This window comes from Drosophila santomea, chromosome 3L (assembly GCF_016746245.2).
Source record: "Drosophila santomea strain STO CAGO 1482 chromosome 3L, Prin_Dsan_1.1, whole genome shotgun sequence".
NCBI classification, from domain to species: domain Eukaryota; kingdom Metazoa; phylum Arthropoda; class Insecta; order Diptera; family Drosophilidae; genus Drosophila; species Drosophila santomea.
Genome location: NC_053018.2, coordinates 1,161,392 through 1,187,888, shown reverse-complemented (window position 1 = coordinate 1,187,888; position 26,497 = coordinate 1,161,392). Strand labels below are relative to the sequence as shown.

The window sequence follows — 26,497 nt, the reverse complement described above, 5'->3', positions numbered from 1 at the left end:
TTTTGTTGCCCCTCCGCTGGCGGTTCCTCCTGCCCAGGACGCAGGACGCAGCCCCCCTTCCGCCCCTCTGCCCATTCTGTGGTGCCCGACAGTCTCATTTGCCAGCTCCACTTATTTTTATTTTTTTTTTGCGTGGCTCGTTGGTTTTGCGTGATCCACACTTTAAGCAGCCTAAGCCGCAGAGGCCGCAAGCAGAAATCCTTTTGAGGGGCGGCCAAGGGATGCGGGGGCGTGGCTTGCAGGATTGCAGCACCAACAAAGCAACTGGTTTTTAAACCTGAGTCTACATTCATTATATTTTGAGTGTTTTCTAGTGTTCATTTAACTAGATGTATATATTTTATTATTTTTTGGGAATATTGTTTCACACTATAAACCATATTATATTGAGCATCCATGATGTTCTGTTATATTTTCGCTTTTTACATTCCGATTTTTCAAGGCCTCCGTTTGTATTTCCCAGTATGAATTTCATCCTGTTTTGGTCTTGTTTCAAGTGGCAGCTTGAAGCCAGAAGAGCCTTGGAGGAGCGTTCAAGAGCAGCTGGAAAAACTGGCAAAGAACGAGGGGTTTTGTCCACTTCTATCGATGGCCGTAGAAAGGCGCAAGGCTTTCCAGCCATTTTCCGGCGTCTCCCACATCCTTTTCCAGCTCCTTCTCACTCTTTCTGGATCCTGCTTCTCCTTTGACAGAAGGCGAACGGTAGGTGCCTCTTTACTTATATTTTTTTATTGCGAATCAATGCCCTCTTTCACAGGTTCTATCGATCAAATGATTTATCAAACGTTATTGTTGAAGAAAGATCACAAGTCCCAGAAGATTTTAGGGAGTTTATAGAGCCGTTTTTAATGTTAGTTTAAAGTCTCTAAATATTCAGAAATATTTGACAGATTAAGCTTATCGATAAGCAAGAGTATTTGCAGTATCGACGAGCTGATTTCGAACTCCGCTTTTCAGTGGCTTTGGCCATTTCCTGTCGCCATTTCTTTGGCCATCGCTTTCTCTTTTGACTGCAAGTGTGTGACGGTATTTTTTTAGCACTGCCTGCTGCTGGGCTGCAGATTTGAACTCTTTCGCTTTGCCAGCGGATGTCCTTTAAAGGTCCTTTAGCGCGGTTTCCACACCGTTGCCCTGGCCACTGCCCACACACACTTTCTTCACGCTGCTCCGATAATTTCACTTTGAATTTCCTCATCGCAGCTTTCCTGCAGAACGGAAGCGCGCTAGTTTCCTTTCCCAGCGGACCGGTTAGTTTTCCGCGTTCTTTTGCCAGCATTACAGCATTACAGCAATACAGCAATATGCCATCTTTGGACTTTTCAAAGCGGAAAGGGCCTTCATTTCCGCCTCGAAAGAGCCGCCGCGTTTCCCTTTTTCCAATTTGCTAGCTGCCCAAAAAAAATCGGGAAGGAAGAAAATGCATGGCGAAGGTGCATGCTAAGCTAAGTTTTTAAAAATACTTCTACGAAATTGTTTACGGTTAATGTTAATGCTATGATTTTTTTAAAACACGATCACTCATTTTGCGTGTTTCCTTTGGTACATAAAACATACGTAAACCTATTGGAATTACTGCTTACTGTTTATACAACTTCTTAAGACATCAAATTATCCAAAGTTTTTATTGCAAAACTGCGAAATTTTTGAATTAGTTTGTAAGACTCATCGAATCATATTCAAAAACCAATTCAATCCTTTTTCGGGTCTGCATAACTTTGTCTTGCATACTTTGGGGTTCAACCAATAAGATTTTATGAGTTCAGTAATTTTAAAAAATCTTTTCATAATACTTATAAATTAAAATACTACAAAAGAACATGCAAGTCTAAAAATAATCTATATTCACTTTCTTCTTTGTACATAAGCATAGCAACAACCTGGTGACAGCTGAGCGTATTAATCAGAGAAAAAGGTGAAGGATTATCGAGCAAAAGATGCCCTCTCAAGATGTCAAGGCGCGAAAAGAAAAAGGGGAGCCACCGAAGAGGGGCAAGAATCCAGGCAACTTGCCGCCGATTCGCCGAACGAAGGCCGCAAAAAATAATTTGCGAAGTGCTACGCTGATACGCGTTTTTTAGCCCATGTGTGCACCCCCGATTTATATATGCAGATATCTATATATAAAAGTATTTGGTCCACGGACGCACACACGTACATATATATTTATATATATATATATAGATATAGATATATTTCGAGTGGTCGGGCCAATCGGCGTCGAGCACGAAGTTCGCAGAGGCTCGTGGAGGCGCCCGAATGGCAAAAAGGTCAAAAAGAGAGAGGGCAAATGAAATAAAATATGCAAAATATACAAAATAGCACACACAAATACACTGCACACAGACACACACGCACACAGGCAAACGCAGTGAACAAAGGGGGATTTATTTTAGTTGTTGTTATTGGCTGCGCTCAAAACAATAACAACGGCCTATAGATGCGGCACTAGCAACAACAGCAACAACAACAACTGTTCGTATTAAAAATGCGTTTCAATAGGCGCCGCCTACCGCGTGACGTCACTAGCTGCACTTGCTGCGCCTTTGCGTCTTTGCCTCCTTTTCTTTCAGCTTTTCCTCGCACTCTTTTCTTTTTTGCTCTTTTCGGTCGCCACCTCCAAGTTTTCGTTTTCGCGGGGCGGCATGGGGAAGAGGAAGCAGAGAAGAGAGTGCAGCCGAAGCTTTTCGTTCGTTTTCGCTCGTCTTTCAGCCGTTTTTTTGTTGTTGCTCCGCTCCCCTTCCTCAGGCTCGCGCGTGTGTGTGTGTGCGTATAGGAGCAAGCAGCTCGCTGTCCCGCTCGCACTTGCGCCCCCTTACGGTACTTTAAGGGGCGTGGCCAAGTTGTGAGTGTGTTGCTGTCGCCACTTTTTCTCTGCTCTTTTTTGCCATAGTTTCTGTGCCTAAGCAGCAAAAGCAACAACAAGCAGGTTAAGGATGATGCAGAAGAAGAAGAAGAAAAAGGGTTGGCAACTATTTCGAAACACTTTCTTACTGGACATTGGCCAGTTTCTCTTTCTTGCCACTGCTGTTGCTGTTGTTCTTTTTGCTGTTGTCGCTGTCGTTGTTGTAGCTGCTGCAGTTAGGTTGCAAGCTGCTGTTGCTTTTCTCTTCAAGTAGCAGGTGTAGGCTGCACTTTTTTTGGGGCTTAGCATGCTGCTTTGTGGATTTGTTGAGATTTTTTAGATTTATCGATAAGCCTGCTTTTTTTATCTTAATGTGATAACCTTTTGCAATAAGTAGTAACCTTTTGTACATCATGAAAATTAGCAAATTATTTAACCTATTTAAAAAATGTATATGGCACCTAATTAATGTAATTTCTTAATTTTAAGCTTAAAGGAAGTGTATAAAAATCGTATAAATAGGCACTTGTAAAACTTTTATAATTTATGGCGAAAAATATGTTTTGTGCAGAAGACTATTAAATATTGTTTTAATTTATACATAGAAACAAAGAAAGTGCTTTTGAGATTAATAAAATATTTTTTCTTCTCATACAAATACATTTTTATTTTGTTCATAATTTCTAACACAAATTTCGAATTTTTCAAGTTTTTCCGAGCAAGATCTCTGAAAATGGACAATAAAGAAAGCAAAGAGCGCACATACTTTCGCTCTTAAGCAGCCGCTCTGTCCTTATCTCAATTCGCCGCAAAAACCGGAAAACACCACGCCGGCGCTCTCATTCGCCGCGAGAGAACGGGCAGCGCAGTCGGCGGTGGCAGAGCGGCGTCGAGTTTCATTCAATTTTTTGAAATTCAGTTCGTTTATCTGTGAGATTCAGTTCGTATCTGACTTTCGGCGTGAGTGGAGTGCAGCGTTTGTTTGAACGGCCACTGAAAGCCAGCAACAACAACAACAGTAATATCGACAACAACAACAACAGCAGCAGTAGCGGCAAAGACAGCAAAGCAAAAGCAACAACAAGTGACGTGCAACAACGACAAGAAGAACAGCATGTGTTGCATGCAGTGAACAAAACAAACAGAACATAAACACAAGTATTCTGCATTCTGTATTCCGTATTGTGTTAATATTTAATAAAACAAGAAAGTGAACTAAAAGTGAAGCAATCGAGTGAACAACAGACGAGAAGTGTATGTGTGCGTTGATTATTATATTAATTATGGTGCTTTATTTATGACAAATGACTGGGCTGCAATGAAAATCGATTTTGTACCTCGACCATGTACTATTCTACATAAATTATCCAGTGGAAATGCCATCCCCCAACCCCCGCCATTCCCCACCATTCCCCTCGCACATTTTCCGCGCATTTTCCTTGGCGCTACCAAAGAAATTGTAATTTATTAATTTATAACACAAGCCACCCAGCGAAAAGGTCGTAAAAAGCAATGTTGCTTGGTCGTTTTCGGGCGCCCAGGAAAATTAAGAAGAAAACCCACTCGAAGGAGCAACTTTTCCAACAGCTCCCGCTTTTCCGTTTTCCGAGTGGGTGGCACGCGCCAAAAACAGTTTGTAAACATTTTCCACACAGCAAGCGAAACACGAGAAAATCCCGCCTGTAATTTATTACTTGCTGCATAAATAATAAATAAGCGTTAATAAATAAATACAATATGCAATATATAAATGTGTCTGAGCGCCCACACACACACACACCATCCCCCCGTTTCTTCCCGTGTATTTGTGTTCGTTTGTGTGTGCGAGGCCACTTTAAGGACCCAAAACCTCGAGACTGAATTAAATAAATAAATACAGAAATAATAAATAAATAAAGTGCCCAGCTCGCCTGCTTTTTTTTTCTGCTGCCAACAGCTGCGCTGGCTATAAATAATTAAACGAAAATAATATATTACGAGGAAGCAGGAAAAAGTGTGGAAGGGCAAGAAATCAGGGAGTTTCGAAATTGAAGTTGTAGGATTTCTGAGTCAGCTGCTTGATTAGCAGCTATAATTTTATTTGAGTAGTTAGATTTCCGTTCTGTAAAATTCTAAATTTTGGTTAACTAATATGAACAAAAAAGCTAATTTTGCGTTCACAGCACAGAGATCATTTTGGATTTATTTAAAGCCAGGCTTTAGTAATAAATAAATGAAAATCTTGTATAATCATTAAATCAGCTTTGAAGTGTCGACTTTGGAGATGTGCGAATCTTGTGCATTTGGCCATTTACTTATTTATTTATTTGAGGCCGAGTTTTTCCCAAGAATCATCAAATTTAATGCGAGCAGCCACGATAAAAGCAACAAACATGAATAAATAAGGGGAATAACAAAAGGCAGAGCGCGGCCATAACAATAAACCAAAAGTTGCCAAAAGCAGCCGAGCAGCGGAGCTGGAGCGATTTTTCCCCACAGCCCCCCACTCGGAAAACTCTGAGCTCCTCAGCTCTCCAGCTCCTCAGCTGTTCAGCTGTTCAGCTCCCTCGGTGATGAGTCTCCGGATTCGTAGCCGTAGCCATAGCCGTATCCGTATCCGGATCCAGAACAACAATAAAATAAACAAAAATAATAACTGTCGACGGCGCCGAGGCGCTGCGGCCGCAAGATTTAATTGGAATGAAATAATAATAAACATAAAAAGTAGCAAGAAGAAGTATTATAATAACAATAATAATAAATATAATTAAATTTCATGGCAACAGCAACTTTCCACCCCAACAAACCAAGCCAAACCAACTCGACAAACGACCCAAGCGAACTCAGCACCACAGCACCACAGCAGCCAGCACAAACACACATAAATTAAAATTATACAAAATATTTAAATAAATATAATTACTTTGGGCCCACTCCCTCCCTCCCAGCTCTGCCATAAATAATAATATTTAATTAAATATAAATCTATAGACGGGCGCTGTGTGCATGCAAGTATATCCAGAGACAACAATACAAAATAAGCAATAATCGCGCACACAATTACAAAGCGACTCCACAGAGCCGCTATATACACACATATCTATATATGAATATCTATATATACATAAATATAGATATATGTACATATATAGATATATAACAACGAGCGGCGGAGACTGCGAATAATTGCAGCTCAGTAATATAAATTAAGCCAAATTAAACATAAATAAATGTGTGCTTAGCTTTTAGCTAATAAAGCACATTTCTGGCCTGGGCGTTCCACTGGGTGGTGGGTGTTGGGTGGTAGAGGGGGTGGGAGAGGGGGTGGTAGTGGGGGCGGCTGGCAAATACTAAACATAAATTAATAGAAACTCATGGAAATTTCGAGTCGCAGGGAGAGGGGGCAAGATTAATAGGCTTATTTAATAGAGTTATGACTAAGAGCAAATGCGCCCGCTGAGTCAGCTTGATGTGGCTAAAACACTTGCCCAGATATTATCGCTATAGATCCATATAGACCAATATATTCGATATTCGATATTCGATTGGTGGGGGGAATAATGTGGCAGACGAGATAAAGCCGTATTATAGCAGCATTCTCTTTGATTGCCACTAAAATATCTTATGCCGAGTCAATTGAAACGAATTATATGCGTAGAACGATTTCACATTAGCAGCTCATATACATATGTCAATGCGTCAATGCCTTTCCCAAAATCATGTGAGTTTTTCCTCTTTTTCCAGCTCTGAGCTGCTCCCAGGAAAAGTTCTCGTTACGCAGCCGAAAATGTGTTAGAAACCCCGCGGAAAACCGGCAAAACAAGCGATAAGAAGGGAAAACTCTATACCAGCACCATGGACATGACCAAACAGATTGCGGACTTTGAAATAAAGTCGGAGCTGATCGGCGAAATGGATCAGTTCGAGCCCAGTGACTACACAATGGCTCCGCCCGAAGAGCCCAAGATGGCGGAAGAGTCCCAGTTGGAGCACCACCTGGATGACCAGAACAGAAAGTACTCCTCCCCCGAAAGGGAGCTGGACTCCACACTGGTGGAACAGAGTGAGGTGGTTGGTCAAACGGACAAAGATGCCGAGACCGGCGGAGAGGTGAAGTCAGCGGAGAAGGTGTTGGAAACGGAGCTGGCGAAGCCCAAGGCGAGTCTGATGAACGACCAGGCGCTGACTCCCCCACCACGACCCCTGACCTCCAGTGAAGTGGTGGGTCTGCGGGATCCCGAGCATACCGAGCTGCGCATGCGCCTGGAGGCCAAGAAGTCGCGCTCCCTGCCAGTTTCCCCACAGCCACAGTCACAGCAAAGTCAAAGTCTTAAGATAGCCGGATCGGCGCTCTTTGAGTTCGGCCAGCGATCCTCTCCGGTGGAGGCCAAGATCAAGGCCAATCCCGAGACGAAGGCGCCCAGGCGCAAGATAGTTCCTCCCACTGGCGAAGGGGACAATCAGCAGTTCTGCCTGCGGTGGAACAACTACCAGTCCAACCTGACCAATGTATTTGACGAGCTCCTGCAGAGCGAGTCCTTCGTGGACGTGACCCTGTCCTGCGAGGGGCACTCGATCAAGGCCCACAAGATGGTGCTATCCGCCTGCTCGCCCTACTTCCAGGCCCTGTTCTACGACAATCCCTGCCAGCACCCCATCATCATCATGCGCGACGTCAGCTGGTCCGACCTGAAGGCCCTGGTGGAGTTCATGTACAAGGGGGAGATCAACGTGTGCCAGGATCAGATCAACCCCCTCCTCAAAGTGGCCGAAACCCTGAAGATCAGGGGCCTGGCGGAGGTCAGTGCCGGCAGGGGTGAGGGCGGCGCCTCCGCACTGCCCATGTCGGCCTACGACGACGAGGACGAGGAGGAGGAGCTGGCCTCGGCCACAGCGATTCTGCGGCAGGAGGATGACGCCGATCCCGACGAGGAGATGAAGGCCAAGAGGCCCAGGCTGCTGCCCGAGGGAGTCCTGGACTTGAATCAGCGCCAGAGAAAGCGATCCAGGGATGGCAGCTACGCCACGCCAAGTCCCTCCCTGCAGGGCGGCGAATCCGAGATCTCGGAGCGTGGCTCATCCGCCACGCCGGGACAGAACCAGAGCCAGCCCCTGGCCATGACCACGTCCACCATCGTGCGCAATCCCTTCGCCTCACCCAATCCACAGACCTTGGAGGGCAGGAACAGTGCTCTGAATGCAGCAGCCAGCCAGAGGAAGTCGCCAGCTCCAGCAGCGGGTCACAGCAATGGCAACAGCGGCGCCGTCATGCACTCCCCGCCAGGGGGCGTGGCCGTCCAGTCCGCCCTGCCACCCCACATGGCCGCCATCGTGCCGCCGCCCCCCTCCGCCATGCACCACCATGCCCAGCAACTGGCCGCCCAGCACCAGCTGGCCCACTCGCACGCCATGGCCAGCGCCTTGGCAGCCGCCGCCGCCGGAGCGGGCGCAGCTGGAGGAGCGGGATCTGGTAGTGGATCTGGAGCCAGTGCACCGACTGGCGGAACAGGAGTGGCGGGCAGTGCGTCCGGCGCGGCAGTGGGTTCCCATCACGATGACATGGAGATCAAGCCAGAAATCGCCGAGATGATTCGCGAGGAAGAGAGGGTGAGTCAATAAATAAATATAGTTTATTTACCATACATTTTTATACCTAAGGAAAAACTTATAATAATAATGAGATCATATAGTTACAATGCAAGATAACCAGCGATCTTAGTCATTGCTAATTGCTTTCAAAAGAAATGAGTAAGGTAAATTAAAAAGATATTTCCCTGGAAATTGCACGAGGCATTCCGATTTTTCCCGTAAAAAATTTAGCTTTTATTTTATTCCTTGAGAGCTTCAAAAGATGTAGAAAGCCTATTATTTAAGTGACTAATGGTGTGGATACTTTGCACATTTTTTTATGAATTCCGCGGAAATAACAGACAGCGAACAGACAGACCCTTCTAATAGAGAAAGGAGAACGCTAAATAAATAATTATGAACTATAAACAAGAAGAACACCTATTGTAAACACTGGATACTGGATGGCAGAACTCACAGAACTCACAAAATCATGAAGTCATGAGGTGAGGCAGGTGATCGGTGATCTGTGATCGCTAATAGTGTGACTAATGGTGGTGTTCTACTTGCATGCAAATAAATACACTGTCATTGATCTGAGAAATAACTGGTCCCCTGAGCGAATACAAAGTAGCAGAAGCATGGCTTATGATCATAAATATTCATAAATAATGGAAATAATAATGCACTCGCATTAAAAGTATATGGGTATAGCTCGTATATGCCGTTCCCTCTCGCTTCTCATGACTTTGATAGCATGGATTTCTTGTATAGAACCAGAAGGTAGGGTTCCATTTCCTCGATCGCCTTCGGTTGACCCCCGACGACCCCTTTTCGCTTGTCGCCGTCGAAGGCTGGGCAAAAGCAGCGATTTAGCATAATGCGCATACGCCGCGTATGCCGCGTATGCCGCGTATGCCGAAGTGCAACTGGAAGTCAGACAATCGCTCACTTAGTTGGTTTTTAGTTCGCTGGGAAATGCATATTAACGAAATCTTTTGCATTGCGCCAGTCGCATTTGCCTGGCGCTGCTGTGCTGGGCTGCCTTGTTATTTCTATTAGATTGCAAATTAAAGCTGATTTACTATTTGTATAAGAAGCCAGGGGTTAAGGGGGGCGGCGAGGTCGCGACATTAAGTGCGTCAGCGACTTGAAAAATAATTCAACAACATTTAATGCTAATGACGAAAATTGCACAATGCACGCATACAAATGAGCGAGTGGAGGAAAGGCAAAGAAAATCAACAAAATTATAAACAATTGGCAGAAATTGATGGCAAGGCAAACAAAAGTCGCACAAATATTTGATTTGTTCGTCTCGTGCATCTGATTCTCCATAATTGCAACTAATGCGCCTCCGATTTTCGCTCACTTTTGCACTTTGGATTCTGCATTCTTGTCTCCGCTTTTCATTTTTTCAGCGGCAGTCACTTAATATTCGACATTGAGCATTATTCTTGAGCTCCCAATGTTTACATCTGCTATGCTAACAAATAGCACATTTCAATATATTGGAGGCAAATAGGAGATACTTTGGTGTTGCAGTGTACCGCATAAGTAGATGTAGTTCCGATATCGAGTTAGCTGCCTGCATATTTATGCGTATTTATGCGAGAAAAATAAATTAAGGATAGAGGGCAAAAACCCTTGGATGTTCCCCTACTGATTTCCCATATTATTCCCAGCTTTTTGCTCGCACAATTTACTGTTGCTTTGTTAATTTATTGAATCGAAATGAGAAATAAAATCAAGAAGAAATAGACGGCAGTAAAAGGGAGACGTATGTATAAGTTGGCACACCATTTCCCCCCTCACCAGCGCAGGAAAATCCACCAAAAATTTGACGACGTCACCGAGAAAATCCAGAAGGATGCTGCGGCTGGGCGCCTGTTACTTAATAGAGTCCAACTTTTGCCTCAGTCAATTCCAAGAGTTTTCTCTCGCCGAGTTTCCCCACTTTCATTCACAGGCCGCGCCGCACTCGGAAAACCCCCCCTCCCACACACAAACACACACACACACAGGGCAACAAAGAGAGAGAGAGATGCGGAGACACACACGCAGCATTGAGGAAACCCAGCAGTCAGAAAAAGTCGCAGGAAACTCAGAGTCTGCTGTGGCTCCTCCTGCTCCTCCCGAAAACATTCTGTGCGAGTTCCTTGACTTTGGCTTTTCTTTTGTGTGTTTGCGATTTGTTTTTGCAAGAAAATTACACAAAATTGCCAAGTGCTGAAAGTTCTTTGACAGCCAAGAGCGGCCCACTCCCACTTTCCCGACTTTTCCGACTTTTCCCGCTTTTCCAGCACCTCTTTGTCTACGGCGTTAGTCATAATTGCTCCATGTGTATCTCTGGCTGCTTGGGGTTCATCCAGCTGACTTAGTTTTATGCAAAGCAGGTTGCTTGAACTCCGCCACTAGAATGGAGGGCTTCTTTCATTTTGACCGTGTGAATCTCCCTTCGGAGCCCGAAAATCTCCAACTTAAGCCAAATGTCATCGGCTGTTTCCTGTGCGGTCCGCAGTCAGCAGTCAGCAGTCCACAGTCCGCAGTCCGTAGTCCGCAGCTCATTAGAGCTCTTTGATTGATTTGAACCGGTGTCGGGAAATAAATAAATCAAATTTATGTGCTCACGTTTTACATAAACCTGGTGATCGCTGATGGCCGGCCACCCCGAAGAAACAATGGGAAAATGTTTCCAGGGGTCTTATCTGCCGAAAGCCGGAGGTTTTCTGGCGAAGACTAAAGGATTTCGTAAGGCGGGCGGCACTTTGGAAATCAGTCGCCAGAATTATATGTGAATTCTATAATTTACGAGGCAATTTCGATAATTTCTTTAGTTTGTGAGCGAGCCATAAACGTGCAGCAATTGTTCTTGCTCCAAAGGTTATATAAAGGGAATTTTCGGTGCCCACACTTGGAGGAACACACCGAACACACTCGAAATAAATAAGTAATTTATTTTATGGCTGAAGCAGGCCGAGCGACCCGAGTCATAAACCCACATAGATCTTATCGCCGCGCAAATAATACAATATAATCATAATAACAATTTGTAATCTTAAGTCGCGTCGATGCGAGCTCTTGGCTTTGGTAATTTCCCTGATAAGATTCCTCCAGCCAGCTTTAGCTGCTTCTAGCCTTCTTTTTCTTTTTGTTTCGTTCTACCCTATTTTTAATTCTCTCTGTATTGGCGCTACGTGATTAGTGCTCATGTAGTTCTTGTAGTTCTTATATTAAAGACTGATAAAGCCGGCTGGATTGGATGACTCGCGGACGGACTGAATGTGACGCAGTGACTCGCTGAATTTGGCCAAATCATCTGTGTATTTACAGGCCGACGGTGATTGTTTAAATACAGAAAAAACGATTATAGTATACGGGGACAATAGAATTTTTATAACACTCAATATATATGGGTTTTTTTCTATCCAACGGCTGTCATGGCCGACGTCCGTGCACTTGCTGGTGGGTAATTATAGAGAAATATTTGGCTAATTGGCCGTGGGGCATACTATAAGATTGGGTAGTTTATGGCGCAACACCTTTGGAATCTGATTTTTTATCGATTTAGGTTTTCTCCATATGGGTTTATAACTGCTCCATATTGGTTTATAACTCAAACATTGCGCGACCTTTGCGATCGAAAGTGCCTTGATTTTTAGAGTAGCTCCCTTCTTGCCAACTATAACATTCTGTTTCTGAAATATATTGGTTTAATGGTTAGTATTTTAGTTCCGTTTGGAGCTAGAGTTAGAACTTGGTAGCCTGGATGAGTTCGTTCTCCTGCCCATCCCATACCATCCCAGTCCATTTCCATTTGCTTAATGTTCCAGCTGCGCTCCTTCGTTTGTTTTCCCCGCGTTAAGTTTTGTTATATTTCCATTTATTTGGCTGCCTTTTGTTACACTTTATTTATTTATTCCGCATTTATTGTGGGCTACAGACACACACTTTTCTGTCGTTAGTGCAGTCGCGACTGTTGTCTTTATGACGACTCTGATGACGACGACGACGATGATGATCATCACGATGATGATGATGATGATGAATGCCTCAATGATGATGATTATTGCCATAGCCTGTTTCTGTTGCCATTTCGGTTTCAGTTTGTGCTGCCTCGGTGTGTTTTCATTGTACGAAAGACACAAGAAAATTATAGGTATCTGCCCTTATGGCGCTGCGCAGCGGAGCGAAACAATAAAATATAAAATAAAATATGTACGAGTCTGTTTACGCAATTACAAGCAGACAAACACAGCGCGACCGTCCCAGAGATACAATATTTATAACCGACAGATACGAGCGCTGCAGATACAGATAGAGCTACAGATAGAGCCACAGATACGCAGCTACATAGATACATAGATACTGTGGCACAGCTACGTGTGCATCTCGCAGATACTGCAACAATTAGGGGCACTGGCAAAGGGAGCGCAGATAACGGTGTAAATGAAAACCGAAATTAAAGAAAATTATCTCGCATCTGGCTGAGAAACTACCGCCACCTCAAATGGCATTATAATGTGTTATAATTCGACAGTGCTCACACAGAAAAGGGAAAATGTGTCATTGTCATCGTGCAATGATTGATATTGCGAAGCTAAATAATATCGCTGACTTCAATTAGTGTGAATTCAAATAGTTGCCTTCCAATAATATTTCTGTCTAAGCTCTAATATTTCCAAAAGTGCAAGCTCTTTCTCGGCACTTTTCTCAAGTTGCCCACTATGGGCATCATCTTTTTCTTAAATTCAGGATAATGACAAACGCGCATTACAGCAGTAAGTGCGTGGAAAAGGAAAGCGCACAGTAATCGCTCCTAATTTGGCAACCAACTAAAAAAACACTCTTTGCCAGCGTTTTCTGGCACTCGGGCCTAATGGCGCTGCTTGGAACCAACCACCCAGCAGCAGAAGGCGTTTCTATTTTCCACCCACACCGCATGGCACCAGCCACTTGAAAAGTGAGTGCAACTGCAGTTTCTTCTTTATGCGAATGCAATTTGCTGGAAAGGTTCGATTGCCGCAACTGCACTTCATGCGGTTTTCCTTTTTCCAGCCGCTTGAGCCCTTTTGTGCATCCTTTGGCAGGCGGATAATTCGGCGTGAAATTAGCCAGCAAAGTGAGCGAAATCGAGTGGGTTTTCAGCTGGGGATTTTCCGACTCCACGATGGGATGGGATGGGATGAGATGGGAAGTCCATCCATTCCAAACGGAGACTTTCTGTGGTGTTTGTTTATCTCCACGGGTTGAGTCGCATCTGTAAACAGAAACAGCAAAAGCAACAGAAACAGAAACAGCGTTTGAGGAATGGGCCTTTGAAGTTGCCTTTCCTGCATTTGATTTGTTATTTTATTACTCTACGAATTTTAACACATCTGCTGGAAATGCATCTGTGAATTATTAAATGTATCTTGTATCTTGTATCTGGTATCTGGTACCTTGTTCCGCTGCTGCAAGCGACGAACACATGTAAACGGAATGTTCTCTACTTCGCCATCTTCTCCTCTCGCGCGCACATCAATATTTATTACTTTGTGTACATTTGCCGTAGAACAAATTCTTTTTCATTTATTTATTTTCCCTCTGCACTGCATTTCTTAATTTAGCCATTCCTCTTCATCCGCTTCGTTTGTGTTTTATTCCCTTCCTTTTCGGCCCTTCCTCCTTCTCCTCCTCCTCCTGATTCCCTCCTCTTCCAACGACTGCAATTGTTCTTTTTTTGTTGCACCCCCGCTTCGCCGGCAGAGAAATGAACAAAGAAGGTCAGAAAAAAGGGGGTGAGGATCTTCCCAAATCGAAACATACGATATTACACATAGAAAGATACTTTCATAACTATGTCTCAAGCTATATAGATATATGATATAGTATCTTATATCAAAAATAATCTTCTAGATATTTCCAATGACCATACTACATCTGTTTCCCAACATAATATTAATATTTCACACATGTTTCTTAATCTGGTAAAGTATTTTTTCCAGTGCTGACTTTTCTTTACATGTGCACTTCTTCCCTTTTTTCTGTGGCGTGTAATTATTACGATTGGATATATAATTTGTAAAGAGAAACATATGTTTCCATTTTAGTTTTTTGTGTTACTTTTGAGCTGCTCTGGCCGACTGCTGTTATTTATGCACTTTATTAGTTGTATATGGTTTGGTTTTCTGGAGTGGAAGCGGGGTATTATCATTGTAATGCCCCATAAGTCAGTGGGAACTGTTTGGAATGCCATTGAAAGCTGCTTTTCTAATAGCTGAGCTCTCGGCGAATGCCAGATGGCAGATGGCTTTCAGTCTATCTGGGAAAATGGCCAAGAAGGTCCGCCAGATATATCCCGACAGCGGATGCATCCGCTAGATACTCTGCAGCACCTGAGCTCAAAAATGCAAATGCAAACGTCGCCTTTTCCAGGTAAACAGCGACTCAGAAACTATCGCATTTACAATATTTGCTCAACGAATACATTTTCCACTCAATATTTATTTAACGGCAAGCAGGAATGTCAACAGAAGATGTGCTTAAACAAAAGATAAACGCTAAGTTCGTCGTCGACCACGCCCTGTGCCTTGTAGCTGCATCTCGTATCTTGTATCTTGTATCTGATGGATGCGAAGTGAGATGCGTGTGGCTGCGGTTGTCCAATTGACACCATTTACCATTCACCATTTACTCCTCAGCGCGTATTCTGCGGTGGCTTCTGTCGCCGGCTGCTTCTGCGATGTTGCATGTTGCAGCGGGGATGTTGCTACTGCTGCTGTTGCTGCTACTTCTGCTGCTGCTGCTGCTACTTCTGCTGGTGGTGAGATGTTGCCGCCGTGGCGTTGACAGGCCGCAAGCCGCAGTTGCGCCCAGCGTCTCAGCCAGTTGTCAGCGGGCCACGCACTTTTTGGTGTCACTGTACGAGTCTATTTGTCTGCCAGAAGCAACAGATGCAGACACAGATGCACTGAGCGAAAGAAAGCTGCAGTACATCTAGGGAGCTTTTTACTGCGACACATGTTTATTTGCATTCATTAGTCATTTCTATTCCGTGTTTGCCTCAGCATAAGCTGACAGGATTTTCTGACAGTGTACAGCCTCTTTAGAGACAACGGCAGCCGTCGCATTAATTCTTAAGCAATATTTATAGTTGTATTTTGTCAAATATTTGCACAGTTTGTTTTGTGCGCTGTCACAGACATTTATCAAGAGTCTGCAAATGCAAATGCAAATGCAACTTGCAGTTGCAACTGCTGCACTTGCAGTTGCATCTGTATCTGTGAATGCATCTGTATCTGCTAATTGCCACTAGTTTCGCAGCCGTTCTCATCGCCGTTTCGGCGTTCATTCATTATATTGTCGCCTCGAGTTGTCTTTTTCATCTGTGTGAGGTCAAATTTACTTTATTAATTACAACCGCAGCAGCGGCAACCGGCAGCAATAAATTTAAATGAGTCGCAAATGTGTGCCGCTCATTTCGGAAAACACACGACAAAAATTGGAAACTAAATGCTGCCTAATTTTTTAAATTGCCGCGCTTGGGGAACCGAAAACGCCGACTCGATTTGGCGACCCATCCTACACATGAACAGTATCTAGTATGAATAGTATATTTATTTATTCGCCTTATTCCAGGAATACCCAACATACTTATTTTCCTCGCTCGGCATAATTAATTAAATATTTTCATAGCCCGGTGTGTTTGCCTACTTTATAATGGGCCGAGCAAAACTAAATAAATTTCGCGCCGAGCTATAATTAAATTTATGTGGCTGAGTCACTTTCGTGTGCGATGAATGGACGCCAACTTGGTCAATGGTCTATGTCTATGTCTATGTCTCTCGTCTCTTGTCTCTATGCTTCCTAGTCTATCTATGTGCCCAAGTCAAAGTGGAAGTCGAAGTCAGGTCTATATGCCGTATATTCCATTTATACCATTCCATTTATTATATGTATATTAATTTATTGAAGTGCTGCACAATGCCAGCCAGCGGGGAAAACGCCGAGTCAGCGGATTGTAATTTAGCAATTCCCACAGATCTCAATGCATTTCTGCCGGTGATTAATTGCCGTGCTTATTATTATTCATTTCTGTGTGTGGCTGCTCTAAAATCTCAACTATTTTTCTGACATTTACTTGAGGCATTTGCCATTATTCACCCCCGCCACCTATCCCATCACCATGCAAAGAGTTTGTATTTTATTTGAAATACTTTCTGGCTGCCGAACAGGTCTTTGAACTGTTTTCGCATGTGCGCCAGATACAAGATACAAGATACCCGCCTTTTGTTGTTTGTGGTGTTTCTGGGCTTTGTTTGCTCTTTGGTGAGGGGAGGGGAGAAGGAACTTATGCCAACGAGCATAATTACTCGAAATTAAATTCTAAATTTATAGTTTGCATTAAGGCATTAAGGCATTAAGGCAATGACTAAGAGACAGCTCGGAGCCGTTGTGGGTGCGACTTTTGTGTTTTTCGTTTTGGGTTTTCAGTTTTACATTTAACATTCAACATTTTCTCATTTGCAAATGATGCTGCGGCTGATTCATGTCACCAGATTATAATGAAATTGGTTTATTAGTGATAATTTTGGGCTGTTTGCTGTTGTTTGTTTGCTGGGGAGTGGCGTTCTTGGCTCAGAAGCCGAATGACTCAGGCCGTGAATTATGATATAATAAATTTGTCAGATAAAGTGCGAATGGAATTGAGTTCGATTCGGAGTTGTGCATTCGTAACAAATTGCACTTATCTGATATTTTGAACAAGACTGTGTAGTTGGAAAGAAACCATTTCCAGCTAGATAATCAGTTCAAATGGCAGAGCTACCAAACTTGTGATTACTGTTCCCCGAAAGGCTTCTAATTAGGCACCTGGTCAGTCGTCTTGCATGTAATTAGTCATAAATTGTAATTAATTCGCTGGTGAATTGTAAAAAAGTTCAATTGAATCCAACAATTAAGTGTGGCAACGGCAAACTAATAAATACATATATAAATTACACGACTGTCCCGCGGAACAGGCGCTCATGTCAATCAAAAGCCAACGCCTGCCATGGTCATTAAAACTGCCACTCCCCCTTGGATTCCGCCCCTTTAAAAAAAATATAAAAAAAAGAATACAATATACTTAATCGCATATGCATAAAGCGAAGACAAAGGAACGACAATCCTCGCTGTAATTACACAGAAATTTAAATAATAATAAAAAGTGGGAAAACTTTTACGTTGATGACTCCCGCGCTGGCAAGCCGGCAATTAAAATATAAAATGTTAAAGAAAAAAATCCGAAGCGAGTGTTTGAGTGTCTGAGTGGCGGGTGGAGGTGGAGGTGGGGGTGGATACAATAAAATATGATCGTGTAATTTTTTATAGTTTTAATTAATGGCTTTTCTTAGAGACTCCCCTCTCCACCCATCGCATATCGCATGTATTTTCCATTTCCATTCGCCTCGAATGTGTTTCTGTTTTTGTTTCTGTTTCAGTATTTTCGTCGGTCAGTTGGGCCACATTCGTAATTATATAGTTTTATTGTAAGCCACAAGGTATTTTTCACCTTTGTCATCGTGACGGTGGGGTTTTTACTTCGCTGGCATTTCCCTTAGCCATTTCCCGCTTTCCCAAGCCCGCTACCATTTCCATTCCCATTTCCATTTGCAGGGTGCAGCGGAAATGGATGAAAAGTCGTTTCTATATGCTTTACAATCTCCTTTAAAGCATTTCCCTCCTCAATCCCCCAATCTACCAATCCCCAATATTCCAGTTTGCCATTGAGATTTATATACCAAAACCAATCGAACGTTGCCTCGTATTCGAATCTTATTTATAGCCACCGAAAGTGGCGTTATTAATAATATTTATTTAAATGGTTACTTTATTAATCAAAGCTCTGTTACACGTGCGTTCTGATTTTGTATCTTCTTTTGTGCGAATCCGTTGGCGTTGCTGTTGTTTTGCGCGTTTTTAGCAGCTCGTTTTTTGTCGTTTTGTGTCGCTTTGTGTGTTTATTTGCATTAATTATTAATTTGCTCGTTTGGCAGTTTGGCAGTTTGCGCATGCGCAAATGTTATAAAAACGCTGGGGAAAAAATAACAAAAAGAATCGACACTCGGTGACCAAATGTTTGAATTTAATTTTAATACATTTCGCCCGTGGCCAGCGATCTTGGAGTTTTATTTTAGATTTTTTCTGTTTTTTTCACTTTTATTAGTGACTATCAGGCGGCGTGTGGCGGCTGTCGAGTGAAAAATCAAATACTCGTACCACTCGTACTCTGATGGATTCGCTCTAGGAACTATTTACGATTAAAGACTCAAAAACGGCTCTTTTGGGCAGCTAATTATACAACTCTCCGGGGGCCAGCGACCTAATGAGCTCCAAAAAACCGAAATACCAAAAACGAGCTCCTCATCCAAGACAACATCATCATTTAAAAGGCTAAATGAAAGCATTTCAATTGTCTGCACGAAAGCCCCTTTGGAAAATAATGTAGCTGAACAATAGTTGGAGCCCCGAACCCTGAACGGCTTAACCCTTGTTTGCCCCACTCTTTTTGGCGGTTTTGGTGTTTTGGGGGCCGCGTGACGCGACAATAATAAACACACACACACAGTCCATCGTAATAATAAAAAAATAAAAGTGTATACAAAATGTGTTTTGTACGCAATATCAAAGAACGAACCTCCCCGAAGCCAACGCCATCATAATAAAATCCATCTTGGCCAGCTGGCTACATCATAAACTCATGGATGTACACATGGATGTATACAGCAAACTCGTGGATGGCGCATTTATTAATCAAAACTATCTTGTTTGTTATTGCCATTGAGCGCGGCATATTTCTCGTCAATTTTAACTAATAAAATTTAATTTATTTAAATTCCGAACGCTCACATAGTCACATAGGCCCACATAAAATCAAATCAAATCAAATCACAAACATTGTCCGATGAGCCTACAAAAATAAATACTCGCACAAAAAGTAGGGAAACAAGCGAATATCTCAATATAAACGAAAAGAAAAACACTAATTCGAATAATTTATGCCCAATGGCCAGAAAAGACATAATCCAATGGCAGCACAAAAGTTTCTTGTGAAACAAAGTGATAAACCCAGTCACTGCGATCGACTTGGACTATGAGTTACCTCGTAATCTGTCGGAATCGTCGCCTAATCCACCTGCCAACAGGTGGTCCAAAATGCCCAACCCGAGGTTAAGAGGTACTCCTCAGAGCAAATTACACGAATTTAATAATAATAAAACTAAAACGTGTCTGCATAAATTAATTAATAAGTCAATTTCGAATGTGAATGTGGCAGTCAAACGCAGACGAAGACGAAGATACAAAGATACAGAGATACAAATATACAAAGATATAAAGATACGAAGATAAATTTAAATATATTACTGGAAGCTGCGAACTGCAGATAAGTCAGAGTTCCCATTTGTTTTATTCGAGCGCAAGAGCTCGACGGGGAGAGTACCCTCTAGAAAGGTAACTGCCTGCGCCCCCGAGCACCAGCTAAGGGTTAAGCTGGGTCGAGTTTATAAGCATTATTCTTTTTATCGCTTTTACAGCCAACTTAACTGCCGGCCGCCTTTGACGCTTTCATTGTCAGTCATTTGCGTGCCGTAAAAATACACAACTTTATAAGGAAAATAAACGTAAGACATCTTGGCAAGCGGGGGAATGGAAAAGACAAAAGGCAGGCCAATTGAAATCGGCCCACTTCCTGCGATCCATTTGAATATTTGAATTTCATCTATCTATTCAGTAACCAACCACACATAAATAAGGAAAACTTTTAGTGAGCCGCGGCAGCATCCGAAATTTCCGCGCGGCGGGCGACTCATTAAAAGTAAATAAAAAATCAGATACTAAAAACAATCGGGAAGCGTTTTTGGGCGCTTGTTGAAAAAACGATGTTAAATAAATAAAAATATATAAATACACATCAAAACACAAATAAAACGGATATTCAAAGAGCAAACATCGCAGGCGCGACTGCTAAAATGCTCGGCCACGCATTTCGACAATGGGAATCGTGTAAATTTCTAAAGCCAACTATGCGGCCTGCCACGCCCCCAAACGGAGGGCATACTTGGGAAATCTGTTGGTGCACTCAGAAAAATATTTTACATTTTTAAAAATATTTAATGGTTACTTAGCAACAGAAATATGAAAGTGTTTAGTTCTGATATTTGATTTTCCTGCACATGAATGAGAGTATGTTTTCTTAATCCAATCACTAGCCAATTATTTCTCTCAGTGCAATCGAAAGTTTTACGTTCGGATTCGCGTCCAGTTTGATTTATTTCTGCCAGCGAGGCCAAAAATAAATACCGCAAATAAATAAAAATCTAGTTTGGCAGTTATTTATTTTATTAATTTGCGTTGCGCGTGTTGCCTCCGAAAAATGCTGCTTCTTTTGGCTGCTGCTGCCATTGAAAATGATTCACTTAAATTCAAATACACTGGCGTTTAATATTTATTTCGAGCGTTTATGTAATGCCCGTTTTATTATTTCATTTTCGCAGCGCTGCCTTTCCTTAGCGAGCAAATTCATTTCACAACAATGTGGCCGCCACTGCCGTTTTGTTTATAATTAAACGCAGAAAGCGTATTTCTTAATTATTTATTTTATTGTTGTTTATTTTTAAATGGGCTACAGACAATTTCCTGCACTTCAAGCGAAACAAATAAAAGTGACGCAGCTTTTTGCGAGCCGAACACTACACACTACTTTGGCTTTCCAAACCCCCCATTTTCCCCCTAAAAAACAATTGAAAAGCAAATCCGAGATGTGCGAGTGGGCATTATTGGAGTTCAGAAATGATTATATATGTATTTCCCTCACAGCGGATAATCACGAGGTTCCATGAAAGAGTGCCTCTGAGTAGGTCCGAATATCCTTATATCTGGATATCTGGCTAGATGCTCCTGGCATTTGTGGGCTGATCCAACAAAGGATGCGCCGACTTAAGCCTGTGTGCTAAGCCCGAGTCAAAGCCTCCGCTTCTCCGATTGGATTCTCCGTAGAATGGAGTGCAGTGGAGTGGTGTGGAGTGGAGTGGAGATCCGCTAATTGCCAGAGGTCCTAATGCAAATTTAATCCGTGTGTGTTGCGAATTATTTTCGCCGTCCGCAGACTGCAATTGCAAATCAATTGCAACTGCAATCTCAGCTGCTCCTTGTTTGCTTGCGTGTGCCTGCGTGTCTATGTCTGTGTGTGTGTGTATTTACATATGTAATGGTCTCGAGTGCACACACAAACACACACACACACACATAGTCCTCGACTATAACAATTATCTTGAGCAGACAGCGCTCGACTAAATCAATATTATGGCTGACTAATAAAGGTGTTGCCCACACACTCGCAGCTGCACGGATTTAGATACAGAATTGAATATGAAAACAATCGCCGCAGCGCCAGTTGCAGATACATTTGCAGGTACGTTTCCAGATTCAGATACAGGTAGAGATACAGTTAGAGATACAAGCACAGATGCGGATACAAATGCATTTGCAGTGGACGAACGTTTGACAGGTCAACGGAAAAGGGCATTAGAAATAAGTTGGAATAATATAAATGGAGAGGAGTTAGCTGCACTGCCAGAAAAAAAGCCGAATAAATAAATAGTATTTACTCCCCAACTGACACTAAGCTCTCTAAATCGAATATATAGTCTGTAAAATGATTAGGATTTTATTTATATGCTTTTTATATGCACTTAATGCATCAGCTCGTGTTTGAAGTGCACCTCATGAAAGATTTAGAAGTCCAGGCAGGCTGGACTTCTGTCCACTGGACCCTAATGAGGCCCCACTCCGATTGGTTTCTATCCCCGATTTGTATTAATTACACCTACATGCCTCCGGAGCTCTGGCCTTCCGTAGGCGCCACCCTTTGGCAGCCCCATTTGGGGGATCGTAGAAAAAACAATCAAATATGCATTTTAAAAGTTGCCCGACTTTGGACTCGCAGCTCCAGTCTTCTCCACTCGCCCCGCTTTCAGCTGAGTTCATTTGAGTTTCGTTTTGGAGCGATCCGACTCGACTCGACTCTACTCCCCCATGGCCTGCAACTCAAACAGCAGCCAAAGCCCAGACCAAACCATATTTGTCTAACCTGGGCCCCCACACACACACACATGTACGTTTGGCATGGAGGGGGCTAAGAGGGTTAAGGGGGTTAAGGGGGTTTCGGGGGTCCACGGGCCTCTATTTGCCCAGGACCCCGGTGCCCGAGTGCAGGCTGCGCTGTTTTTAGACAGTGGGCGGCGCAGCGCCTCTCTATGCTATTCAAAAAATTTAATGGCATTTTAAATAAGAAATTACACAGGCCGTGCATATTTCATAAGACTTCGTATGCGCCGGCGATGTTCGACGCGGCTCAGAGTTCGGAAAGCAGGAAAAGCCAGGGGGATGGCGGGGGTGGAGGCGGAGGAGGTGAAGGAGGAGGCCCTCTGCCCGACTCCCCAAAGTATCAAATGGAAAAACTGCGGCCCAAGAGCAAAGAAAAGCGTGCCACGGCTGCAAAATAGTTGCAGTTTTCCGCCTCAAAGCAAAAGAAGCTGAGGCAAATGATCGACGCGGAAATACCCCACAAAGAATTACGAAAGCAATGGTGCAGGAAGCTTTCTTCTTTCAATTTGAATACGTACATATAAGGGGTATTTGAGTTTGGAAGGCTTAAATGTAATTCATAAATTAATGGTTTTAAATAACCCCTTTAGTAACTAAATACGACTAATTAACACAATCATTCAGTCACACCCTTCCACCACCTTCAGCAGCCCATCATACCCCACACACCTCGCAAAATAATGGCGGAATGTTAGCTGTAATTCTAGCTTTATATGGCCGAATGGCGAGTTGCGAGGTTGCAAAAGTTGTGCTACCTTTTTGCATAGCTTTGCACTCATTTAATATTTATGTCTCTCTAAATATTAAATATTATTTCAAGGCTTTGCAGTGCGTTTCAGGATACACCCTCCCCATCCCCCGTCACCCAACCCTTTTGGCCCGTTTTGGAGCAGCATTTCAGATGCATTTGCCGTTGCCGTTGCAGTGGCCGCAGTTTTTGCCCCTGAGCCATTCGATTGAGAAACGAAAGCGTAGCATACATTCGAGCGCTTGACCGGAGTCGGATTTTCGCTTCCTGGCTTCTCTTTTCTTTTTATTTAAACTTGCGAGATTTGCGCGCCCATGAATAATTACCCAGCCAGAGCCTTTCTTCTCCTCGCCGGCTTCTGATGATGATGGCAGAGGCGTGTTTCCCGCTTTTCCGCTCTAGTCTGGCCAGCTTATACAAGTTTAATATTTAATGACTGTGTGCAGCCGTTTTAACACTTTGTAGACTTTCTCCTCAGAGCCTCACCACCCTTACTTTCCTTACCACCCCCTCCGCTCTGCTCCAGTGAAAGCGCGCTTTCAATCAGCTCAAAGGACACGCAAGGCTCCACGTCCAGTCGCAGGTCATTACTTTACATCCACTACATCCACTATATATCCTTTACATCCAGCCAGCCAACAATGTGCTGGCTTCGGGGAGCGGCGGGGAGAAGATGTTCTGGCGACGTAGCCTCATTATCCGCTATGCTAAAAACAATAAATTACTATTTGCAAGAGGTTAATTTTTACCTGGCCAACACCGTTGCCAGCCAACAGAAATTACATGAGCAACGAGTGCAGAACTCACAATTGCTCGACAACTGCACAACCATAACAATGTCGGCCAAAGCTCAAGTAAATACGGCAAAAGCCAGGGTCGAACTGCCCACAAATGCCAGCCAAAACACATGAACACAACCCGCAGGTCCTTAGAACTGGTAGTGTGGGTTGAACTACCATTGAAAAAACAGCTACACTTGCTTACAAGAGTTTTTACTGCCTGATTTAAATGCATAAATGAAGTTATATATGATGCAAGACCAGAGTTAGGGATATACTTTTAGAGTATGGATGGCAATCGTGTCACGCGGGCATCTCTGCCAGAACTGGACCCTCGCAAAGTCCGAGTTCGCAGGACAGCCGAGCAAGACAGCTTTTTGGGAGGGGTCAGCAACGAGGGCAACGCCAGGGGTGGCGGTGAACAGGGGGGTCGAAGGGTGCCTCAGATCGCGGCAGTTTCGAGTTCGAGGGTCGCAAAGAAGTCGGCGGCCCATTTGAATGTTTTATAGCCATTTCTGCTGTTCTGCTGTTTTGCTGTTTTGCTGTTTTGCTGTTTCGCTGGCAGTTGGCTAGTCAGTCGGCAACTTGACACACCTCAATGCACGTTGCACTCAACACTTGGCGTATAATTATTTATTACATTTAAATTATTGTTGCCATTGTTGTGTGGCGAGTTGTAGTAGTTGCTCCCAACTTTCAGCGGGGGATTTGAAGTGGCAGCGAGCTTCATGCACTCGCACTTGGCTTTTATGATTGCTACAATTATTGTGGCCCTACAATTCCTTGGACTTGCAATTGTTTATTGTTGTTTGGCCCTCTTGCATTTCATTATATTGCTATTCCTATACTCCTATATTCCGCCATGTATGTATGCATGCAAAGAAACCAGATACCGTACCCAAGAAGTATCTATGTACTCCACACACACACACACTCACACAGAGACAGTAGCTTTCCCCGCCTCGCGAAATGTGTTTTCCACATTATTCGCATGAATAATGCATTGGGCCAATATGCATATTTTATGTGAAATTCGTGCAATAAAATACTATTAAATATTTAGTTGCCGCCGCCGTCGATGTTTTTGCTTTTGTCTTGCGGCAGGCAAAAAAGGCAAAGAGGCAACAAGGAGCCAAGGAACCTGAACCTGAGCTGGGTGTCCTGTTTTTCGCGGTCATTAGAAATTCGGGGGCAGGGAGAAGGGATTTATAAAAATGCAAATCGATTCGCGGATCCCCGATGAAAAGTGTCAGTCCGGAGCACCGATAATTGTAGTCTCCGGGGTCTTTGCTCTTAAATGAATTATTCTCGGTGTCTTAGAAAATTAATGAATGGCATCGGGCAGCAGAACAGCAGAGCAGAAACAAGGTGCGGTTACACCGAGAGAAATACCACACCAATTGTGCAAATGACGAGAAATTCATTCTACTATGTAGAGTATAAACAAAACATTCTGAAGAGAAGGCTCGATTTTGGGTATAATTTCCAGCAGTATGTGTTTCAAGAGACAAGGTTGCCGGGAAAATGGGTGGTCGGAAAAGTGGTCGGAAAAGTGGGTGGCATGCGTGAGCCTGGCTGGGAAGCAGAGATAAGTGAATGAACGAGAGCCAAACGGAGAGTGGCAATGCGGAAGTGCGGAAAAGCGAGCGCCAGAGAGAGAAAACTATTTGGCAGTAGTAATAGTGAAGGCTAAAAGCGACCAGGCGCCCAGGAAAAGTAAAAGCTGCCCCACAAAGCGGAGGAAAGCGAGGAAATCGCACAGTTCCTGCTAGTTGTGACGCACGGGGCTTTCGAGGGTTAAGGGCGGGGTACGGAAATGGGGGGATGTGGGGGGGTTTTGTGGTGAGCAAGTTGCAGACAAGAGAAATAACAAACTTGAGACGCCACCACGGTGGAACACGAATCGAAAATGAATAATAAATAAAGTGTTATATAATATAAGAAATATACACGGCAAAAACGGCAGGAGGAGCAGCACTACAGCAAAAGTTGTAAGGCGAGCAGGAGTGTGAGGGGGGGAAGGGAGGTAAGGGGGGGTTAAGGATAAAGGACATGGCCGGGAAATGGGAAAAGTGGTGTAGTTTTAGTGCTTTTCCAGCGGGCGGGGGCGGGGGCGGTTGCTGAGTTTATGTGCGCGCTTGAAAAATAAAATTAAAATTGCATTAGAATCCAAGGGGTATTACAGTCGCGGGAGGGGGGGCAGTGGGGATAGTGGGGGTAATGGGGGGTTGAGGGTTAACCCGCGATGTAGTGAAAACTTGAAGGCTGTTGAAAGGCGGGGGGCGGAAGGGGTTAGTCTATGCATTCGGATTGATGGCAATGCGAGTGTGAGGGCGTGTTATAAATTTATATTTTATTGCCAACAGACACACACAAAGTTATAGCAATCCATATACACAAATATATACATATGTATATATATGTATGTATGTATATAGTGAGATATCCAAG

The 26,497-nt window shown here is 43.5% G+C and overlaps 2 protein-coding genes across 4 annotated transcripts in view; one reads left to right on the top strand and one right to left on the bottom strand.

The window, feature by feature from the left end:
* Positions 1–26,497, bottom strand: part of LOC120449721 (JNK-interacting protein 1) — a 147,401-nt gene that overhangs the window by 19,886 nt on the left and 101,018 nt on the right. The gene's annotated exons all lie outside the window — the stretch shown is intronic.
* The window catches only part of LOC120449714 (protein bric-a-brac 2), a 28,082-nt gene continuing 5,543 nt past the window's right edge, over positions 3,959–26,497 (top strand). For 2 of the 3 annotated variants that reach the window (XM_039632335.2, XM_039632333.2), the window contains exons 1-2: positions 3,959–4,096; positions 6,566–8,428. In XM_039632335.2, coding sequence (XP_039488269.1) covers positions 6,677–8,428 — 1,752 coding nt within the window. In that variant the 5' untranslated portion in view covers positions 3,959–4,096; positions 6,566–6,676. Of the gene's footprint in view, positions 4,103–6,565; positions 8,429–26,497 lie in introns of all 3 variants that reach the window. The other variant, XM_039632334.2, reaches the window with a different exon arrangement.